The sequence below is a fragment of the Panthera onca genome, chromosome D3, assembly GCF_046562875.1.
Source record: "Panthera onca isolate mPanOnc1 chromosome D3, mPanOnc1 haplotype 2, whole genome shotgun sequence".
In the NCBI taxonomy this organism is placed as follows: Eukaryota; Metazoa; Chordata; class Mammalia; order Carnivora; family Felidae; genus Panthera; species Panthera onca.
In genome coordinates, this window is record NC_138350.1 from 54556712 (window position 1) to 54579309 (window position 22598).

A 22598-nucleotide genomic window follows, 5' to 3' on the forward strand; every position below is an offset into this window, starting at 1 on the left:
ACTGAGATCTGGCTCTACATTCACACACCTCTAAATCCTCAATATTTCATGGATATAGAAAGAAAACAGGAGCAACAATGAGGGGCTGCACTTATGTGTGTGAGTCTGAGTCATGAATAATAGGCATGATGTATATACCTCACTGAGTTTGGGCAGAAAAATTCAGTGGGAAAATGTATGTGAATTCAACATTAAGGTATAAGAGAACACACAAACATTAGTATAATTATGTGTGATGTTCTTCCTAAACATGTCCTGGTTATTTCCCAAATATAGTGGGGATGATACCTTGTGTGGTAAAGAACTTGGAATTTAAACCTGAGTCTGGATATTTGAAATGGTTTCAATAAATATTGTTCTTCGAATAAGAATTACCCAATAAATAGTCATTTAAGAAATAAATGTAAAAAGCTACAGAAAAGGTTCTGTAGTTTAAAAAGCTCACATGCAGATCCTTTATAAAGAATTTAAGAAAATACACTAATAACTGGGCAGTTCCCTAGAAGGGAAATTTTCCTCACACACATGGAGACATACAAAGCTTGACAGCTTCATTGGACTTCTCAAACTTGCTTCATAAGCAATAATAAAGGATAGAAAAATGCAACTCCATTAAACTAATGTGACCTTCTGAGTTCCACATCTGAAGTAGTATTCAAATTCTCGCATGTTATGAATGTATGATGGCATTAAGAGTTGAAATTTATGAAGCATTCTGATTTTCATTATTCAGAACATTACCCTGAAATAAAAAGGGAGCTAAACTCTTTGTACTGTATTGGTCTTCTTTTTTTCTTTTTAAAGAGAAATTCTGCTTCTAGTGAAATATGGAAAAATCACCGAAGGAAGGAAGAAAAATGGAGTGGGGGTGGGGGGAGAAAAGAAAGTCTAACCAGAAATTAACTTTTTTTTTTAAATGTTTACTTTTGAGAGAGAGAGAGAGAGAGAGAGAGAGAGACAGACAGACAGACAGTATGAATGGGGGAGGGGCAGAGAGAGAGGGAGACACAGAATCCCAAGCAGGCTCCAGGCTCTGAGCTGTCAGCACAGAGCCTGATGTGGTCGTGAGATCATGACCTGAGCCAAAGTCAGACGCTTAACTGACTGAGCCACCTAGGCACCCCAGGAGCTCTGACTTTTTAAAATGAGTTGAATATGTCCCATAGTAAAAATGGTAATTTAATAACTTGAAGAAGAGGCTCTTCTGAAAAGTTGTTAGGTTAGCAATCCCCAAGTGTAGTGACTTTGTAGATATTCCATACATGTATTTAAAACATCCCGCTGTTTCTCATTCTCCAGACACTATTTGTTTCTTTTTTAATGTTTATTTTTGAGAAAGAGAGAGAGAGAGAGTAGTGGGGGAGGGGCAGAGAGAGAGAGGGGGAGACAGAGGATCAGAAGTGGGCTCTGTGCTGTCATCAGAGAGCCTTACACGGGGCTCCAACTCATGAAACCACGAGATCATGACCTGAGACGAAGGCGCTTAACTGACTAAGCCACCCAGGTGCCCCTATTTGTTTTGAATCAAAGCCTACCTTCTGCCCCTAAGTTCTCAGGTTCCCTCACCTAGAAGTAATCGTGGCTCATTGATAAATAACCAGTAGGAAAGACACCAGCATAGTAAAAAAGCTTTAATCGCTGCTTTTTGATGGGAATCATAATGCCTCTGAGATTCAGATAAACTTTTCACCTACAGCTACCTATTTTATTATTTATGCTTACAGTTATAGCCATGACCTCTTTTTGTACCTTTGTTCTCTGCCTTCTTTCTGGAACTCAGAACCATGACGTCTATTAAATCTCCCTTAACTTTTCATGGAGGATTTTGGAGCGGGAGACTAAACACAAACCTCAGAGATGAAAGAGGTGACTGTTCCTGCCATGTGCTGGAGCTCCCCGAGTGCCCTTGAATATCGGGACCAGAATGCACTATTACGTTTTCTTATGTATCAAAACTAGCACCAGAACCAAGCAAGATAAGAACATGGCATGCCACTAGAAGTGATTTAATGAGAAGTTTGATCTTAACATAGGAAGATCACTGGGCTTTCAACCTGATTGTATCATTTAAAGTGTTATTTTGATCTTGTTTATGTTCAAGGCAAACATTAAAAAGAACTTAGAGATGTGACTTGCTTTTTGATCTATATATGCATCATTTTTCTCTTGATGAAAGGGTGCGGGCAAGGCCTCTTAGAAAATAGGTGTGCATAAACTCCTCAAACAGTAGTGAGAGGTAGTCTTTCTTACATCCCATGAACAGGGTGTAAATGAAAACACACACAGGCATGTCCTGTCGACATCTAGAAGCCATTGGGTTGTTAAAGGAAAATAATAATTTAAAAAAATTTTAAAATTTATTTAATTCTGAGAAAGAGACAGAGCACCAGCAGGGGAGAGGGAGACAGAGATAGGATCCAAAGCAGGCTCTAGGCTCTGAGCTGCTCTAGGCTCTGTGCTAAGAGCTCAGAGCCCAACGTGGGGCTTGAACTCACAAACCGTGAGATCACGACCTGAGCTGAAGTCAGACGCTTAACCAACTGAACCACCCAGGTGCCCCAGAAAATAATTTTTAAAAAATATTGTTGACAAGGCAAAGAACACTGATAGTGCAGGAAAGATGTGGCTCCTTCCTGAGGGTGAGAAACTTAGGAGAAAGAGGGTGTCAATAAAGATCAATATTGCCAGCAAGCCTATCAGAAAGCCAGGCTCTTTTGACCATTATGAGAAAGAGGAAAATTACCAAGAAAGCAGGCTGACCTGCCTCCGGGGTTTTCTCTAGGACATATTTTATACGCTCACCTCTTCTGCAGTACCCGTGCCTATAGGTAAGGCTCTAATATCAGAACTGCCCAAGCCTTGGTAAAGATTAATAACGAAATCCATGCTTAAAATTTACGATCAGAAGACTTCTGTCATGAAATGAAGACACACTGAAAGTTTTGAATGAAATGAAATGAAAAAAAGAAAAGTAAAATAAGTGAAACAGAAACAAAAGTAAAATGATGTTTTAAGGAAAGCTAATATTCAGCTACCCCAAATACTCAGCTCTGCAGAAACCCCACTTCCCAAAGTGCTGAGTTATTGAGAGAAAAATGTGTTTCTTGAGGCCACGGGTCTCATTGTATTTACCACGTGAGTCATGTCAGTCATCATAAATCTCTTTAGGAAGCACAGTCCAATTTGTCAAGCCACTATATTATCTAATTTCATAATAAATGTGTGACTATGGCTAAATTTCCCCAATCCACACAATATTGTTGTTTGAGTACCTAGTGGGTTTTAAAGTGGTTGAAGAGAAAAGACAGGACAGAAAATGAATATATTATGAGAAATAAATTATAAAAATGAGTGCATTTGGCATAAATTGAATATGGCAGATTTTCATTTATCTACTAAGCCTAAAAATAATTCATTTTAAAATCAATATTAACAAAGATGCTGTATTCACAGAGAGCGAAGTTAACCATATGTTCGCCTGACTTTGGCACCAAGAAGTGTATAAACATAGTATGTGAATTTCTCCGTCTGAATTCAAACCACCTACCCATATCCTGACACTTATCCAGAAACTAATAACATCCGAATCCAAAGATGTACCTAAAAATCTAAAAAGAAATCATTTCTGTAAGAATGTGGGAGGGGTGCCTGGGTGACCCAGTTGATTAAGTGTATGACTCTTAATTTTGGCTCAGGTCATGAGCTCAGGGTTGTTGGATAGAACCTGCTGCGTGTGGAGCCTGTGCTGCGTGTGGAGCCTGCTTAAGCTTCTCTCCCTCCCTCTTCCTCTACCCCTCTCCCTCTAAATTAATTAATTAATTAATTAATTAAAAAATAAAAAAATAAAAAAGAATGTGCAAGAATTCTCGATGAAGCCAGAAAACCCAACAGTAAAGTAGACTGAGTGCAAAAAACCCCACATGGATATCACCCAAAAGGATAAAGGTTCTCAGCTTCAGATTCCCCATCCATAGAAGAAGGAAACCATTTACTCGACATGTTTCACAATATTATGAGGGGCCAATAAAATGATGCTCTCTGCATTACTATACAGATATAAATTGATATACCATTACACAAGGAAAATATGTATGCTAAGGAAAACTTTTATACAAAAGTAACCATATTCTCAATTTAAGAAAAAAAGATTTAAAAATCACTGATTGATGAAAACTGTAATGTCAGTTTTTTGAGACATCATAAAGATAAAAAGATCTTTAAGACAGAAGAATAATCTTTGCATATAATTTCATAAACTAAAACTACAGGAAAACATTAAACTTTGATTTCTAATTCGCTGAGCTAAGGTTTTGGCACAGAAGAGCAGGTAAGCCCAGGTCACTCATGTTTAACTTAGAAATACCCTGAAACCATCTGTTTATTTTGCAGAAGATTCACCTTCACAATCACTTTTTGGCATATGCTCAGCTTTGCATATCATCTCATTTAAATAGCAAGTTTGAGGGGCGCCTGGGTGGCTCAGTCCGTTAAGTGTCTGACTCTTGATTCCGGCTCAGATCGTGACCTCACGATTTGTGAGATTGAGCCTGTACCAAGCACTGTGCTGTTAGTACAGAGAAGTGTTTAGGATTCTCTCTCTCCCTCTCCCTCTCTCTCTGCCCCTCCCCCGCTTGTGCTCGCTCTCAAATAAATAAAACTTAAAAAAAATCAATAGCAAGTTTGAAATGATAGGTGGTAACGAAAGTAATTCCTGTCTGAATCAGGACCTCACCTTTGCCCTCGAGTCTCAATACTCCTTGTCCATAGGCTTCTGAAGCTTTGTAAAAATAAGACATTTCAGTCTCCTTCACACTCCTCTCTGGCATGCATTAAAAGTCCAAATAACATCATATAAAGTGCCTACACAACCTAGTTTAAATCTTCATGTCCAATCTCCTGTCCTTGTATTTTTTCCCCCCAAGAATCTTGTTTCCCTCACGGGAGACTGTGATTTTTAACACTCAAGAAGTTTTCATGCATGGAAATGCTCCATGTATCCAGAATATCATCCTTTAGCTTTTTTGTCTGTCAGAATCTCCTTTACTTCCCAAGGTCCGGATCTAATAGTGCCTCCTCTGGGAAGCCCTCCTGGGTTCCCTCGGCAGAATTAGGAGTGCTGTTCCCTGGCTCTTACAGCAATCTGGCCATGCTCTTATAATTTTATTTATCATGCTAATTTCACTTATCTTTAATAGAATGTGAGTTTCTTGAGGAAAAGTATTATGTTTTATCCATCTGTAAAGGGAGAATAAAAATACCTGTTCAGCAGCAATATTGTCAGAAATAACGGAATATCTACAAAAAAACCAATCTAGTGCTACTAAATCTAGCACTTAGTAAACCTCAGTAAAGGTTCCCCTCTTCTTACTTGTTTCATGGCCTCTGTATATAGCAAAATATCTTCCATACAATGAATATTTGCTAAATAAACCACTTTAGAACTTATTTAGAAGCAATTTTCTCCTATTAACATTCCTATTCATATTCCTTGCTGATACAGATAAATGAAATATTTAAATAAGTACCCAGAGAAGTTAAAAAAACATGGAAAAAGAATAAAGTTTAAAACTTTTTCCATTAAAAAGGTATCTTGCAAAGACTCAAGTTGGAATTAATTCATATTTGATGTCCAGCTGCATTAAGCTAATGCGGAAAGAATACAAACTCATAAAGCAATTATTTTGCTTACAAAAGATCAACAGAATTCAAGTCAAGTGTTCCTCCCCACAGAGCAAATAAAAATTCCAGTGAAAGTATTTTAACCCTGTTTCTCAAATATTATATAATGTGTACAGTAAGCTCAAACTTTTAAATTGGAGTGGCAAAAATGCATTATAATGATCCACAAAGGATATTTTATGTAACTGTAAAGCATTTTATTTTGGCATATATCTTTACTTTTCTTTAGTTGTTATACTTCTAAAACTTTGTATGTTTACAAAAATGTAATGGAACATATAATATTACCATATTTTTATTATTGAAAAATGTGATTATACCCATTCTAGAGTCTGCTCTGGTCTAGTAGAGGTATGATGATAGGTCTGCAGTAGTGACAATGCTTGCCATCGTGTCTCTCTGGATTGGTTTACCGATTGGTCTATTCTTTGGTGCTCATGAATTCAAGGTCATGGTTTGATATCTACTGTGTTAGCTATTTCCCATATAGGAAAAAACTCTATTCCTTTAGAATATGATTATTCACTACATATTGCCAGGTCTTTTAGAGATGATGTAAGTAGATCGTTCAGGGCACACCCATCACAGAAAGAGAAGAACCGTCAAGTGATGCCCTCCAATGGTGAGTGTGCAAATGGCGTATTTATGGATGATTCAAATGGATGAACTACGCGTTTCTGAAGACTACAGAGCCTTATCTTTCTGTGGAGTTCTATCTGTAGCCAAGCACTGGATGTTGTGGTACCCCTGTTATAAATATCTAACGTAAAAATTTAATTGATGGTGACTTCAAAATTGGAAAGAATAGAAATGTAATTTTGGGAAAGATTTAAAATAGTTGAATGATGGATACAAAATGGAATTGTACTTCAAGAATAAAACTGGAATTAGAAATCACATATGGCTTAGTTTTTTTTTTTTTTTAACTGAGGGCATAACTGATATGGCCATTGATACTTAATTGTCTCACACTTGCGAAGAAATAAAAATTAAATCAAGGGACCCCGTTATTTTTATCTGACACCATGGAATTTTTATTTATAGGGTCTGGTGAATTTAAAAACAAAAAGTAAAAGAAGGAGAAAAGGATGGAGGGAAAATTCATGTAATATGATAAATGCAAAACGTATGGAAAATTTGTGGGTTCTGCAGCTCAAGGCCAGTCCTCTTCAGATGGGAGTTACAAAGTTAGGGGTTCACTATCAAAGAATGTATCTGTGAGTTTATGGTTCCCTTTCCTATTCAAACCCTAGACTTATCTGTCTGTGTCGATGCTTCTTAAAGAGTGTTACCAACCACTCAGAGGGGACATTTGGAAAATATATAGCAGGTGACACAGGCACGAAGTGGGTGGGGGGCCAGTTTCCTGGAAACTCCAGGCAGTCTTGATTGACTAAGAGCTGTCTCTCCTCCCATGTGGATTTTAAAATAAGTCCTTCTGGATATTTTGGGTGGGTGGAAGCCTACATACAATCACCTGAGCCTAGAAGTTCACTTCAGGTATGAACACAAAGTTTTTATGCATGCTTTTAAATATGCATTATTTCAGGCATATCACTACTATGTAAATCAAGGGAATATTGTACTGTGTATTGTTTGGAACTTTACCAATAGTTTTTCACCATCTGGAAAGTTCGTGTCACCAAGAGCGGTGAGCTGTCACATCACGCGTATATCAGAGGACAGCTGTAGCTGCCGCTTCTTCAGTGATTTTAAATGGAACAAGTGGTTTTAAAAAGCACAAGGATTGGATCAAAGCAGGGCTCTACCCTGAGCAACTCTGCACTCTTGGGAGAAGTTAGCTTTAGCCTCAGTTTCCTCACTTCATTAAAAGCCATGACGATGACATAAAATAGGCTTGGAAAACACCTCGCACTGGACTGCATCCCCAAACACTTCTGATGCCATTCTTCACCTTAACATCACCATGAGTAAGGAGAATAAGGTCCCGTATAGTGAGATGATTTTGGGAAGTTTATTCTATCTAAATAGTTTTTTTTAATTTTTTTTTAACATTTATTTATTTTTGAGAGAGAGAGAGACAGAGCATGAATGGGGGAGCATCAGAGAGAGAGGGAGACACAGAATCTGAAACAGGCTCCAGGCTCTGAGCTGTCAGCACAGAGCTTGACACGGGGCTTGAATTCACGGACAGCGAGATCATGACCTGAGCTGAAGTTGGACGCTCAACCGACGGAGCCACCCAGGTGCCCCTCTATCTAAATAGTTTTAAATTACACATGTCACAAAGGAAATACAATGTAATCCAAGAACTACCCTCTATGGCACTTTGTTGTCCTTCTATAGCGTATTTTCTCCTTCAGATGAGAGGAGCGTGCTGAAACAGATGTTGAAAGATTCAAAGATGTCAGGTTTTCTCTAAAATACCATGTTATAAATATGAAAGGAAAATGGTGGGAGCAGAATACGCGTTGAGGATGATTAAGAATGGGAGCCTGGGGGTGTGGGCTGGAAAGGAACAGAAATTGGTTTCCAGCTGCATCTCAGTTACTATCACATTGTTTCAATTTAAGCATAAAACCCTACTGAAAAATGTTGCTTTAAGTTGTGCATTTGTTACAGTTTATAAGTGGTACCAAAAGGACACACAAGACAGAATGAAATACGAAAGAAAAGCTGCGTGTCTTGAAAACTCTGTCTTGACCAGGGGGGCTTCAGCTCGTTTTCAAAAATGTCCTTGAGAAAATAAAAAGTCTGTGTCAAAACTGCCACCATGCTTACACAGCTACATTTTCAACTTTGTATCCACAATTACATTTTTTTTTGATAATATGCTCACTAAGATGTCCACCCTAACAGAACACAGGAAGAATCGTGACAAGAAGCAGGTCGCAGGGAATTCAGCACTGCCAAAGAAAACAGAGTAGCAGGAACGATGTTAGGCTCACTCAGTGTTTGTAGGTCCTGGCTGGTGCTTTCATGCTGGTTTACTAGCTCTGATTTTTTTTCTTTTTAAATTAGCAAAACACCCAGTTTTCAGTAATTTTTCCCTTGATTTCTCACCTTTAATTATGTCACAAGCAACTAACAAGCCATGTCCCCTTGCCCCCTTCACTATGTTCTTTTCAATAGAGTCAAAGAGGTCACATCACAGCCTACCATTGACTTCCCATCTGTCCTCATCACTGCAAAAGCAGTCACCTAGCACGTGTGCTGTGCTGTCCTTCACGAGGGCCGTGTCTGTTGCACTGATGCTGTCACAGCCCTTACCCCTTGGTTTTATGTGATCCCCAATATGGCACTACAAACTAACTGAAAGAACTGGGGATAGAGAAAAGAAACCAAAGAAACTCATATTATTCATGAATCCCTTAAGTTTATCAGTCCTCAAGCCCAGGAATGAAACATATATCATCCCTTAAAAAAACAGCAAAAAATATACACCAATGGGAAATAAATCATCAGCAAGTAGCAGGTTCTAATCTCTCACTTTCTGCTCTTGTCTATCCAGATGAACTGTAACCAAGAACCTTGAGAGATCTTTGTTTTTAAGGAAAGAGGAATGAAATAAAGACTGAACAAAGGCAATCTTTTAGTTGAAAGATAAGCTATGACATAGAATCATAAAAGTGAAGTCTGATTTTGACCAGTTTTTTGAATTGTCAGAGTGAGGAAGAATTTCCTACGTACCATAAAAATTCCAGATTTTCACGTTAAAAGAAAAGAAATGCGGACTATATTCTATAATGCATTGAGGGTTGACCTCAGCTCTGTGAAATCTGATTCCAGATGAAACGGTGTCTCCTGTCCTTGCCACTGGCTTGCTCCGGGGCTCAGGCTGCATAATAACCAGACTCGTCTAGATTGTGGTGTAAGGTGGGCATATGAAATAAAGTATTTAACACATCCATAACACCTTTCATGTTCATAGCTCAGACAGCTTTATAAAATCCAATTAATTCATCAAGCTTCATAAACTCTGAAGGACATACATAATTATAGCTCTCCACGTGGCTATGCAATGGCAGCAAGCACTCAGATATGGGGCTTAACAGAATCCAGATTTAACTGTCCAGTTTTTGAGCTTCCATGCACCTACAGAAAGGCAAGGATGTGATACAGAATCTCTGAGTCACCAGCAAATTCTAAGAGTTGTGAGTTGGGTTAAGAATGCGCACAGAAAAGGATGATCTCATCGCCAACACCCAAAAGAATCCTTCTGTCTCTTACTTGCGTAAAGAAGGTCTAGATCTAATTAGGAGAGGGCTGTCCCATTCGCATGCTTTGGTTGGCAGTGCACAATTACTTGATGGAACACTTTGTGTGGCATGTTAAATGAAATATGAGTTCAGAGTAAGCAGAAATAATTCGTGGATTTTTAAATATCTGTGTGTAATATATTTTATTTATTTTGAAATACGAAACACTCAATCAGTGTTCACAGTTTAGAACTCATTTCCCCGATGAAGTGAGGCACTTTTTCAAGCTGATATTGAGGCAAGAATGTCCTTCCTGGAATAATGTGCTTACTGGGGAAACCTGGTATGCTAGCTATGAAAGAGCATAAATATCTTTACGATTAAAACAGATGGTTTTCCAACAGAACACTGCACTGTCAAAAACATTACAAGCAGAGGCACACATGACAGGAGTCCTAAGAGTTTGTTCCAGGACATGGGTTTTCCCTCAGTGAATATAATCAATGGACGGTAGTAAGACTGTAGAGAGATCTAGCGTGTCCACCTCACACAGTAGAAACTCATTGTCTGATTTGCTCATTCAGCGGGGTGACCCTGTACAAATAACCCCTCTTCCTTGAGCCTTAGGTTCCGTACATGGACATGGGAATAATAACACCCGCTTTTCATGGGGTGTTGAAATTACTAAATAGGAAAAATAAAGTCCCACAAAGCACCTATTAGGTTGCCAACAAATCACAGAATGTATTTTTGTAAATATTTTCTTCCGTATTCCCCATAAATCCCAGGCCCACTGAACACTTTTAAAACCTGGAAAGAACGTTCCTCTGTGGGGAAAATATTGGACATCCCCTATTCCCAGGTGACAGAGCTTTGCAATAAATGACCACTGTGTAGGAGGACAGAAAAAGGAAACAGGTAACATGGGAAGCAGAGTCAAGGACCACTGATCCCCACCCATTCTGGCCCCCTGGTCCCTGGGCAGTAGTTAGAAGTCACTGTTCTCATGATTGCTAATAGTTAAAAGTTGCTAGTAGCTTTTCTTCAATGGGTAGAAGTTCTAGGAAGCAATTTTGATCTCAATTTAAAGACTGCACAAATGAGTATTCCCTTCTGATAATAGGACACATGTGTTAGTAAATAGCCGATCTTAGGACTGGAGGTAACATTTTCCTACCACTTAGGTATGTATGGAAGCATATACATAGGAGTTTGAATACAGTATAGCTCTGACAGTATATGTAAACTTATTAAATGAGCTATGTTTTCATATGCCTTGCCTTATTGAATCCTCAAAATAAACCTATGAATTTGATATATGTAACCTCGATTTGATAGATTAGGACAACAGTGGTTAAGTTACTGGACCCAATATTGGTGGATACATAGAAGTATCACAGGTAGTTCATAGCACCAATCAGTCATTTAATTTTCATGACAACTGTATATATGACTGACACCATTCTAGAGTGTAGATGAGGTGGGATATATGTCAAGACAACACAGAAAAGCGCATTCAATCCCAGAATTCTATTATGTTGGTTTCTAGAATTATGATATTTTCTCAAATAGACTTCGTCTGACTTCAAAATTCCTATATCTGAGATACTACTATTAATGTTTCTTTCTAGATTTATTGATGCCAAGGCAATGACAGAACATCAGTTACAATCTTTTCCTAGGCTAAATTTGTTGATGCTTACTATATGCCAGGCTAAGTACTTAACATAAATGTGTCATTTAGCATGCTCACAACAACCCTTTAGAATTAGAACTGTTATTGTTATCGTGCCCATGAAGAAACTGAGGCACAGAGAATGGAGTAGCTTTCTGAAGAGCTATTAGTAAGAGTAGGGCTGAGAAACCAAACCAGATGTACTTAACTCCAGAATGTGCCATCTTAATGACTGTGCTATATGGTATTGTATACAGGGCTCTGACTTGTTCCAAGTAAGATAGATTCTAGGCTTATAATAATGATAAAAGTCTCACGGAGGAATGCATATGTGCGTAAACATGACTGGCCAAGGATGATTAACAAACTCAAAATCAGTATTTTCATATACATTTTATCTGAGGCTAATACTACATTTAAAAAATATTAGCTAGGGGTGCCTGGATGGCTCAGTTGGTTAAGTGTCTGACTCTTGGTTTTGGCTCAAATCATGATCTCACAGCTCATGGGGTTGAGCCTCACGTGGACAGTGAGTGCACGGACAGTGTGGAGCCTGCTTAAGATTCTCTCTCTCCCTCTCTCTGCCCCTCCCCCACTTGCACTGTCTCTGTCTCCATCAAAATAAATAAACTTAAAAAAAATTTTTTAACCAGGGATTTCATATTTTGCATTGTTTAGAATTATTAGCACATGCCATATTAATAATAAACACATACAATTTTAAAATACTGCCACTCTGAAACATTTTGAAATATTTTGGTCCTGGACTGGAAATACTTGTTTTATATATATGTACATATACATACATATATGTATATATGTACATACATATATATACACATTATACATATACATTATATATATAATGTGTATACACATTATACATATACATTATATATATGTATATGTACGTATATATATGTATATGTACATATATATGTATGTACGCATATATATACATGTATATATGTATATATATGTATAGTATGCATATATGCATATGTATGTATATGTGTATATATATATATGTATGCATATATATACATACATATATATACATATATATAATTTTAAGAAGCTCATTGGCCCGTAGGAAAAAACAAAATTAGACTGAAAATTTAGTCTTCTCATCCCAAACTCAACTAAAGATATGAAGCACAAGATCATTTGTTGTAAAAATAACTTAAAAGTCAGAACACAGCATACTTTTATGTGTAGTATTTAATATTGTGTGCTATACTTTAGTATTTGATTATGGACAATTAAGAGGGCCAGAGATAAAAAGAACACAGAGAAAGGCATTCAGACCTGAGGAGGGGAGACCGACAGAGGCACATAAACCAAGGGAAAACTGAGCAAGACATAAGCGCACAACGCCCGCAAAATGCACACGCCCACACCACATACAGCTACATCCCTAGGAAGGAGACACAGATAGAAGGATACTTAATGGGTATACAGTAAATGATTCATTAATACGGAAGCAAGCCCAGGACATATATTTTCATTATTTTCTGTCCCCATTTTACAGCTTTCCAGTCTTTCAAAGTATGTGCTTTCAAGATTCCCAGAGCAATTCACTGACGTTTAGCAGCAGAGCAGGGGAGATTAAAGAGAGGTTCACTTTCACTCGAAATGAACACAATCATGTCACTATTATAAACAATCAGGTAAATGTACAAAACGAACATAAATGATCAGTTAGAACCATTTATTTAAATAAGTAATTAGCCTGCAAATTGGATACTAGCCAGAATTCCTGATTTTACAGCTGTCCATTTTTAAAAATTTTTTATTGTTTATTTTTGAGAGAGAGACAGAGTGTGAGTAGGGGAGGGGCAGAGAAAGAGGGAGACACAGAATCCAAAGCAGGCTCTAGGCTCTAAGCTGTCAGCACAGAACCCGATGCAGGGCTTGAACCCACGAACTACACCGTGCGATCACGACTTGAGCTGAAGTCAGACACTTAACTGACTGAGCCACCCAGGTGCCCCACAACTGTCCATTTTTTCACCACGGAAAATGTAATGGATGCCCACTGATCTCATGATCCTGCACTTTCAACTTTCAATTCATATCATAAAGACCTCAAAACTCTACCTCAGTGTACTTCAAAATCCCAGAGCTTTCGCCCTTCTACCTGAATCAGACTAACTGAACAATATTTGCAATAGCTGGTGTCCACCGACCCCGAGGCTCCTCGGTACCTGTTGTCTGTCCAGGCGCATCCTCTTGGCGGCATTTCTGCTCTCACTCTCACAGGCTGAAGCCAAGATACTCTCTGCAACTGCTGAAGTCAGGTGGGAAGGAATAGGTCGAGACTAAAAAAAAAAAAAAGAAAGAAAGAAAAAAAAGAGAGAGAGAGACATGAAAAATTATTAACAGACCCGTGCAATTCTCAGAAGAGCTCATAGGATGTGCAGGAGTATCCATTTATTTTGACTAAATTAATTTTGATAAAAAGAGGAAATGGAAATTGCAAAGATGAAAAATGAAAGCTAGTTAGAGGTTAAGGTATAGTTACTACACAGATCCATCAGTCAGTCCCAGACCTCCACATTCGCAAGTATTTGGTCTGGGCCATTACGCTGGAACTTGAACAGGCGGTGACAAAATGCTGACTGGGTTTTGCAAATAAAAGAAGTGCCTTAATTCTTTCAAAACACATGACAATGCACAAGAAAACAAAAGCAAGTGACAAGGCTGAAACATAGCTGGAAAAATGGACAGACACTCAGACCATGTCAAACAATCTTAATATGAAATATGAGTATTTACAGTTGAAGTTGTGACACATTTGGTGTGACTAATATCCTCTAAAAAAGCTTAAATACAAACCAAAAAGTCAGTCTTAGAACAATTTTGATATAATAAAAGTTTGATATTTTCATCTGAGCTGTATGTGTACCTACATGTTTTATTTATAAAATAGGAGTCGATATTATTAACTTAATAGATACATGTTGGAAATCCATCTTCTGTATAGTCCACGCAGAAATTAATTAACCCCCCAACTAAGCTCGTAATTAACTTCAAATTGTTTGCAACTCTCCATATCATTTGTGATAATCAGAAAATTTTTCCATTTTCTTTTCCCCTAATTACGTGCAAAATCATCTAACTGAAAGATGAAGTGCTTAATGATATTGAACAGTTTTTTAATGAAGATAAGCAAATGACAGATAAGAAATAACATGACAATTTAGCCAGATAAGTTAGCCAAAGATGCAATTACAAAATAAAAATGCCCTTTGGGAAGTTAGCCTATATAATGACATGGCACCTTAGAGTTTTCAAAGCCTCAATCTCAAATATGTATGGATGCCATTTATTAGAAGCCTCTGACCTAATAGACAACTTTTAATTTTTTTTTAAGTGAATATGAGCATGCCTTTATGGCACTTGATTCATTTTGCTAAGTCTAGCATGTAAAATGTGCTTTAGCAAATTGACCCATAGGGTTTATATCTCAATATTATAGAACAGCTAAATTCAGACCATCAATGTTTTCACAGATATTCGTCAGTGGAATTTGTATAGTGTACGAAGAGACCAGGCTCTGACCTTGCGTGACCTAGGAAACAATTTCTGTAGCTGCCTCGGCCGCCCTCCTCATGCTTCCACCTGCAAAGTCACCTCTATAGACAAAAGGTAAGAAAGGTACAGGGTACTGTCTCCACTGTGAACCCTGTGAGATGCCTGAAATGACACCTGGACAACTTTGATAATAAAGCGTTAGGATATCTGGAAATGCTATTTTTTTGCAAAAGAAAGAAAAGAGAGAGGCCCCTGAGGTGGCAGTTAAAAGCAGCAGATGCATTTCGAGAAGGAAATCAGAAAGCCAGAATTTGTGTAGGGAACAGAGAGGAGGGTCAAATCAGATAAATTAAAAAAATAATAATAATAGTCATAAAGATGTAAATATAATTTCACAAGTCATATTGCTCCTTTATTTCATTCGTACTTCCCTGAGTATGGATAAGATAATCTAGCTCAGAACCAAAAACATATTGAGCCACAAAATCAGTGTCTCATGAAAGGACACAACTCTGGCCACAGCTTGGCTCAAAACTATAATCTAAACCACACAGGAATTAGGTACACGATGTTGTTTTGCCTCAATTGAATTACTTGGAGGCAAAGATATTACAGAAAACAATGAGAATAGGAACATTCCATTATGGAAAAGGAAAAATTATTTGATTGTAGCTAACATTATTCAAATAGAAGTGACAGTTCACATCATTATAAACTACATTATTAGACCTTTCATCTGGTTCTAGGGACTGAATTAACACAATCTAAATAAAACATCAGCAGCCTCTCTTTGCTTGATATAATTATTGACAGACACATGAAATTCAGAGAGATGTATTTCTGCTCTTCATTATCTTTATTTCTATCAGGTATCTCCATTCAAAATTAGGAATATATAAAGCTGTGGAACTTTATTCAGCTGATTCGATTGTAGCAATAAACACACACCTTCTTAAACACATAAAGGTTTGTTGAACAGATAAAACAAAAGGTAAAATATCCCTGTAATTAAAATTAGCTTTTCTTTTCAAATTCTTTTTAATTTTTAAAAATAAAATGGGAAATAACTTTCACTAGAACAGTAAAAGTTATTAGGCATGATAATCTATATAATTTCCTTTTCAGAGAACATAACAGAGAAAGTTGGATCTTTTCCAGATAAAGGAAATTGGTCTTCTTAGAAACTAGAATAATGTCCTGGCCGAGTGAGAGGCTAGATCATTTTTAAGGTCACTGGATAGCCTAATATTTCAAGATTTTGGAAAAAAAAAATCAACTTCAAGATAAAGCAATCATGTACTCTTTCCTATTAAGTGCAAAAAAACAAGTAGAAGCAAAGATATATGATAAACATTGCCAGTAGGTAAATGATATAATTTTGAAAATACAGTTGTTCTGAGCTTATTGTAGAATTATAGCTTGGTAACTGTAAATAGCCACAGAAATCATTCAGTACAAGTTTCTTCTCTGAAGTTTGAAGAAATTGAAACCTAGATAAGTGATTTGCTAAAGGACAAGTTGACTAGATATAGAAACCAAGGTTCCTGTCTCCTAATTCTCAACCCTTCCATTGTCTAAATTCTGTTGTATACTTAGTACTTTTATGTAATTTATCATTAATGGAAAATATTGTAGAAAAAAATCCTTACACACACTCTGTTGTGTTCAATAAGCAGACCAAAGACAACCCTTATATGTGTATATTACAGTCGTGCTCATTGGAAAGAAAGGCAGAATGAATAAAATCTATATTACAGTTTAATATACATGTATTTTTCAAAGAATTTCCTATATCTTAAGTGAATAATAAAATATATACATCTAAGTAGAAACCACTAGCATCCTTATTTTAAGATAAATATAACACCTGACTCATACTGAGTGGTTGGGATGGGAAGACATAATATAGGAAGCTGAGATTCATTATCTAATTTAATTTTCCAAGCAACTCTTGAGAAAAATATTTATAATACTCCTATTGAGGAAAGATAAATTGAAGTTCGGAGAAATCATATAACTTGCCTGAGATCACACAGCTATGGATGTGGAAATACCTGAATTCATATCTAAGTCTGATAATAAGTTGGGAGTAATAGTTAATTCCTAGTAAAGAATTATTGCCAAAGTACACCGAAGGTCTCAGTAGCTTAAACAAAGTTAGAGATCTTAAATACTACACACTCCTACAGAGAAATCCATTTACAGCTAACTCTATTTTGCATCTAAGCAAAGAGTATATTAGGATCTCACAAAAATTCTTCTCTTAAAGAGACTGAAATTCTCCTAACACATTTTCCTATTAATTCTTTAAAAACCTTTCTTCACTAATAGCACAAAAATAAGTTTAACTTTTCTCAGTTCTGCCACATACTCTGCACAGACGCAATATAAACTCACACGGTTTTCATGTTGGAGAAACCAGAAGTGCCAAGACATCACTGTATATGAAACATAAGAGAACCTTAGTTTTGTGCCCAAAATGAGAATAAGGAGCCAGGCAGGGTTCTTTCTTTCCTGTGAGGCAATCTGTTAAAAATTCCCTTGGTTCTAATACTGATGAGCCAATAATGAATGCCAATGCTTTCACCACCCTTGGAGCTCCATTATGCTGCGCTTGGATAGAAGATACTACAATTGCAAGTCTTCTGCTTATTGTCCCTCCATAATTTGTTCTTTCATAATTTGTACTTTCATAAGTACTTCACAACTCTGAAGTACTTATACCAAGACAGTAAGAAGGAAATTAATCATTTTTGCTCCTTATCAAAGTGATTTTATCATAGAGGAATTTAAAACTATTATTTACTGTGAGTTTTGAGAACTATCTTCACCAGAACTCTCCTTCACCACATTTGATGGTAGAGAGCTTACTCTAATACTCCCGCATTTGTGTCTTCCTGGAAGGTAATTAGCAGAATGTGTTAAGGACCGTAGTCATGGATTCCACCAGGGACAAGTGCCGTAATTTCCCTCTTACATTGGTAAGAGTGCCCATGAAACACAAAAGCCTCCATGTGATAACCTAAGGATATTTTTGACAAAAAAATGCATAGAATTCAATAGATAATTTATGAAAAACAACACTTCTCCTTTTGGTTAAACATAGCTCAGTAAATATACTGTTTGGTATCTAATAAGATTTTTAAATGATGATTCAAAAATATATGTAACTATACCGTTTACATGATCTACACCTGGAATGAGATTTGTTACCTATTTCTTACCCTAGAGAGGAGACCATGCTAACTACCCTCGCTAATTATCTCTTCGTAATTAACTGTCATGAGTTGAACTTTCCCTAGCACTGTTCTTATTGCAATAATTATCTATGACCAAATCAGTGGTTGTTTCATTAAACAGATGGCTCAGCTGTCGCGTAGAACTTTTGGAGTTTAAAAAGTCACATTTTAATTGGGGACTTAAGATGTGATTGCTGTTGGCACAACATAAATGTGCCTTTCCTTATAGATACATGTAAAACTTAATACCACACCAACAAACTAGTCCACTTTTTGATCTCAAAACTATAAACTACACAATGTTAGTGTCCTCAGAACTGTTGTACATTTAAGATGCTCCAGGTTTTTTTTGTTTTGTTTTGTTTTTTTTTATAAAAAAGTAAAGATAAATCATGACTGGGGGCACCTGGGTGGCTCAGTCAGTTAAGCATCCAACTCTTGATTTTGGCTCGGGTCATGATCTCACAGTTCGTGGGTTCGGGACCCATGTCAGGCTCTGTGCTGATAGTCCGGAGCCTGCTTGAGATTCTCTCTCTCCCTCTCTTTCCTTCCCCCACTTGCATAGACAAGAAACATAAATTTAAGTTTAATAAACTTAAAAAAAATAAATCATGACTATAAAACTGTATTCATGGATTTATAGTACTTATTTGTGGCAAGGCTCACTAGCCTCCAGGGTTTAAGCATAACTAAATCAAGTAATAAATGAGACCAGATTTGGAGCAACTGTGATATCTACCCAAGATTTTATGTAGAATGAGCTCTTTCAAGATAATTAAAGCAAATGATACATTACTCAGAATTGACATAGGACCCTAAATTATTTTTCCTAATCTTGTTACTTTCTAGAATACATAATTTAAAAATTCTGCAGCTTAGATGATATGCATATTTTATCTCCCACCAAATGATATATCTACACCTAAAGGGATAATTGTTACAGGCTGTGTAGAAAGTTGTAGCTCCTAAGGGATCCCTTCAATTAATCAAGCAGCTTCATTTGTATCTATCAGTGGAATAAAGTAATAGTTTAGTGATGAAGTGACTGACTTGAATATTATTATGAAATCAGCTACTTGAAATCTGACCGCTTTTGCTTTTTAATCTCTCTGAGCCTCACTCATTCTGCTAGGTATCATTAATTCTATTTTTGCAAATGGCAAAACCAAGGCTCATTCAGTAAGTTGTGAATAAGAAAAATAATATTTATATCATGGGCTAATTTTTGGAATTCCATGATGAAGTAATGTACATAAAGTCACTGATACATTCACTTATTCAACAAACATATCTAATAAGCACATTCTATATGTCAGAAAGTATGTCATGTTCAGATATATAAACAGTATCAATACTGTCTCAGCCATCATAGTTTACAATCTAATATATGCCTAGCATGTAGGGTGTAATACACGTGCAATAGAATATGTTAATTACAGACTTGCAACCTTTTACCAGCAATTCTATAATGCTAATATTGTATAAACTGAAAATTGTTTCAAAAAATTTGGGGAAATTTGGCAGAAAAAAACTGATATGGCCTTTTCCCTACTTTCTGTGAATATTCTGATCTTTTATGTCAGAAATACTAATATATTTGTATATGAGCTGCTTTCCCCGACTCTGTTGCAAGTGTTATGCAATAACTGGAATATATACTCTATCATGTTCCCCAAATCTGAAAAGTTCTGAATTTTGGACCACATATGATCCAAGGTTTCAGGTAAAGCGTGTGGATGTGGACTAAAAACACAATTCAATTGTTCTTACCTCATCCTAGATGGTTTTGCTGGACATTATGAGAAAAGAGCCTCATTGACCTCACCCTGGCCATGACTATCATAAGGGCTCATCCATCCAAGAGATGGATATATGATCTAAATAGGACTAAAGTCCTTTCATGGGAAGGGTGACCTGGAGCTGGAAGACTGCTCTCGGATGCTAAGTAAGAAGAGGGGCTTAGAGCTGCTGATGGCAACACTTTCCAGCAGGTAGCAAGGACCTGAGAGGAAGAAGCCTGGTTGAGAAATAGGGGATCAGCAAGCCACTGACGTCTGGCCCCATGGATCCAGCTATGTGTGAATCCTTGGATGATCCAGTTTGAGAAAATTCTCTTGACCTATTTAAAAGGAGTTTGAAAATGTATTTTCAACAAAAATGCTAATTAGTCTTCATCTAAGCTTTGACAACAATTATGAATTAATAGTATGCACTTTGGCCTTAATTTTAGAGCATCATTGGCCATTAATAATGATCTTTCACAAATAAATGAGGATTTATGTCATATTTAATACTCAGAAGCCCAGTTTGGCTAATCCCATCTGATAATACTTTTGATCAAGACCAGAAAAACTGAATTATCAACTAAAGTGACATTTTCATTTTTTTTTTTATGTTTATTTATTTTTGAGAGACAGAGAGAGACAGAGTGTGAGCAGGGGAGGGGCAGAGAGAGAGAGAAATACACAGAATCTGAAGAGGCTCCAGGCTCTGAGCTGTCAGCACAGAGCCCGACGCGGGGTGCAAACTCACAAGCCATGACATCATGACCTGAGCCGAAGTCGGACGCTTAACCGACTGAGCCACCCAGGCGCCCCGACATATTTTCATTTTTAACTAAGTGACTACTTGAAATATCCACTAGGAAACATCCTTTAATTCTGAAAATAACTGACTAGATATGCTTATGATTGTTGCTGATCATGGCATCTTTGGCCCTAATAGCTTATTTGTGAAACCTAAAACTGTATACAAAATCTATTTACTTGGTTAATGTCACTACCTGTTCACACAAACTGCCAAATAGATGAAAATATTTTTAAAATAGGATTTCAAGAGTTAAAAAGAGTTAAAATTAAATGTAACTTTTTTTCTTCAGGGATATATTTTTTTCCCTATTAGGTTTTCAGTCAGCAATCACTTTTGTTTGTTTATTTATTTTTTTTATTTTTTACTTTCTAATTTACATCCAAGTTAGCTGGCATATAGTACAATAACGATTGCAGGAGTAGAGTCCAGTGATTCATCCCCTATATATAACACCCAGTGCTCATCCCAACAAGTGTCCTCCTTAATGCCCCTTGCCCGTTTAGCCCATCTCCCCACCCACAACCCCTAGAGCAACCCTCAGTTTGTTCTCTGTATTTAAGAGTCTCTTATGTTTTGTTCCTCTGTTTTTATATTCCCTTCCCTTATGTTCAGCTCTTTTGTATTCTAAATTCCACATATGAGTGAAGTCATATGATATTTGTCTTTGCCTGACTAATTTCACTTAGTATAATATCCTCTAGTTCTATCCACGTTGTTGCAAATGCAAGATTTCATTCTTTTTGACTGCTGAGTAATACTCCATTGTATATAAGCACTTTGAAATGCCAACTATGGAAGACTGTGAAACACATAGCACACAATAAAAATGAGCTTATCTCCCAACTAATTTCTACCACAAAGGAACACATTAGTCAAGGTCCATTCATTCATCTTTCACTTGACAATTTCAATTCAGTTGAATTGAGCAGGAACTGAGCAGCTTTCCTGAGCAATTAACTGCACTCTAGGTAAGACATTGTAGGTGATACAGACATGAACAGGTTAAGCAGCATAATACTCAAGGAACATAACTTCTTGTAAGGGAGCTAAGGCCCATATATAAATAACAGCGATGTGAGACAGGAGCAAACTACAAAAGATGTACCACAAAGTACAATTTGCACACAGAAGAGAGAGAGATTTAAGGCTGCTTTTAGTGAGAAGTGAGCGCTGTCTAGATAGAGACATTTGATTTAGTCTTCCAAATAGTTCAAGAGACTGAGATAGTCAGGGTGTTCCAGTAAAGCCAGCCATGGCACACAATTTCAGATTAGACTGCATTTTATCATGTTCCTTGGATACCAGGTACTATGCGAGGTGGGAGTTTTTCCATTTGTTATTTCCAGTGACCAAGTGATGTTGGTTTTCATGTGCAAAATAAATGCTATTTGTTTCTGTTTTTCCCATGAGGAAGCTGAAACTTACTTATACAAGGTCCACCGGCAATAACTGGTAAAGGAGAGCTAAGAACCAAGACCCTCTGACTTTAAAAATCAAGGTTTTTTGTTTTGTTTTGTTTTTTCAGATTTTCTCACCAATGGTGCTAATTTACCACTGTTTCCTTCAGGGCACAGCTTCCTTCTGCTTGGAGGACATTTCAGCTTTTCCATAGACAGCCTGTAAGTGGTAACCTTGGTCACTGAAGTAGTGCTTTGTTTTTCACTCTGGAAGTAGTTTAGCTGGGCTTTGATTTGTGAATTAAAACTAGTTTCTCCAAAA

General features: G+C 36.9%; 1 protein-coding gene across 9 annotated transcripts in view; it reads right to left on the bottom strand.

The window, feature by feature from the left end:
* Nucleotides 1-22598, bottom strand: part of NOL4 (nucleolar protein 4) — a 429971-nt gene that overhangs the window by 93420 nt on the left and 313953 nt on the right. For all 9 annotated transcript variants that reach the window (XR_009604343.2, XM_060613572.3, XM_060613571.3 and 6 more), the window contains one exon: nt 13722-13835. Coding sequence is in view for 8 of the 9 variants with exons in the window: in XM_060613572.3 (XP_060469555.1) it covers nt 13722-13835 (114 nt within the window). In the remaining variant the exon portion in view is untranslated. The remainder of the gene's footprint in view (nt 1-13721; nt 13836-22598) is intronic.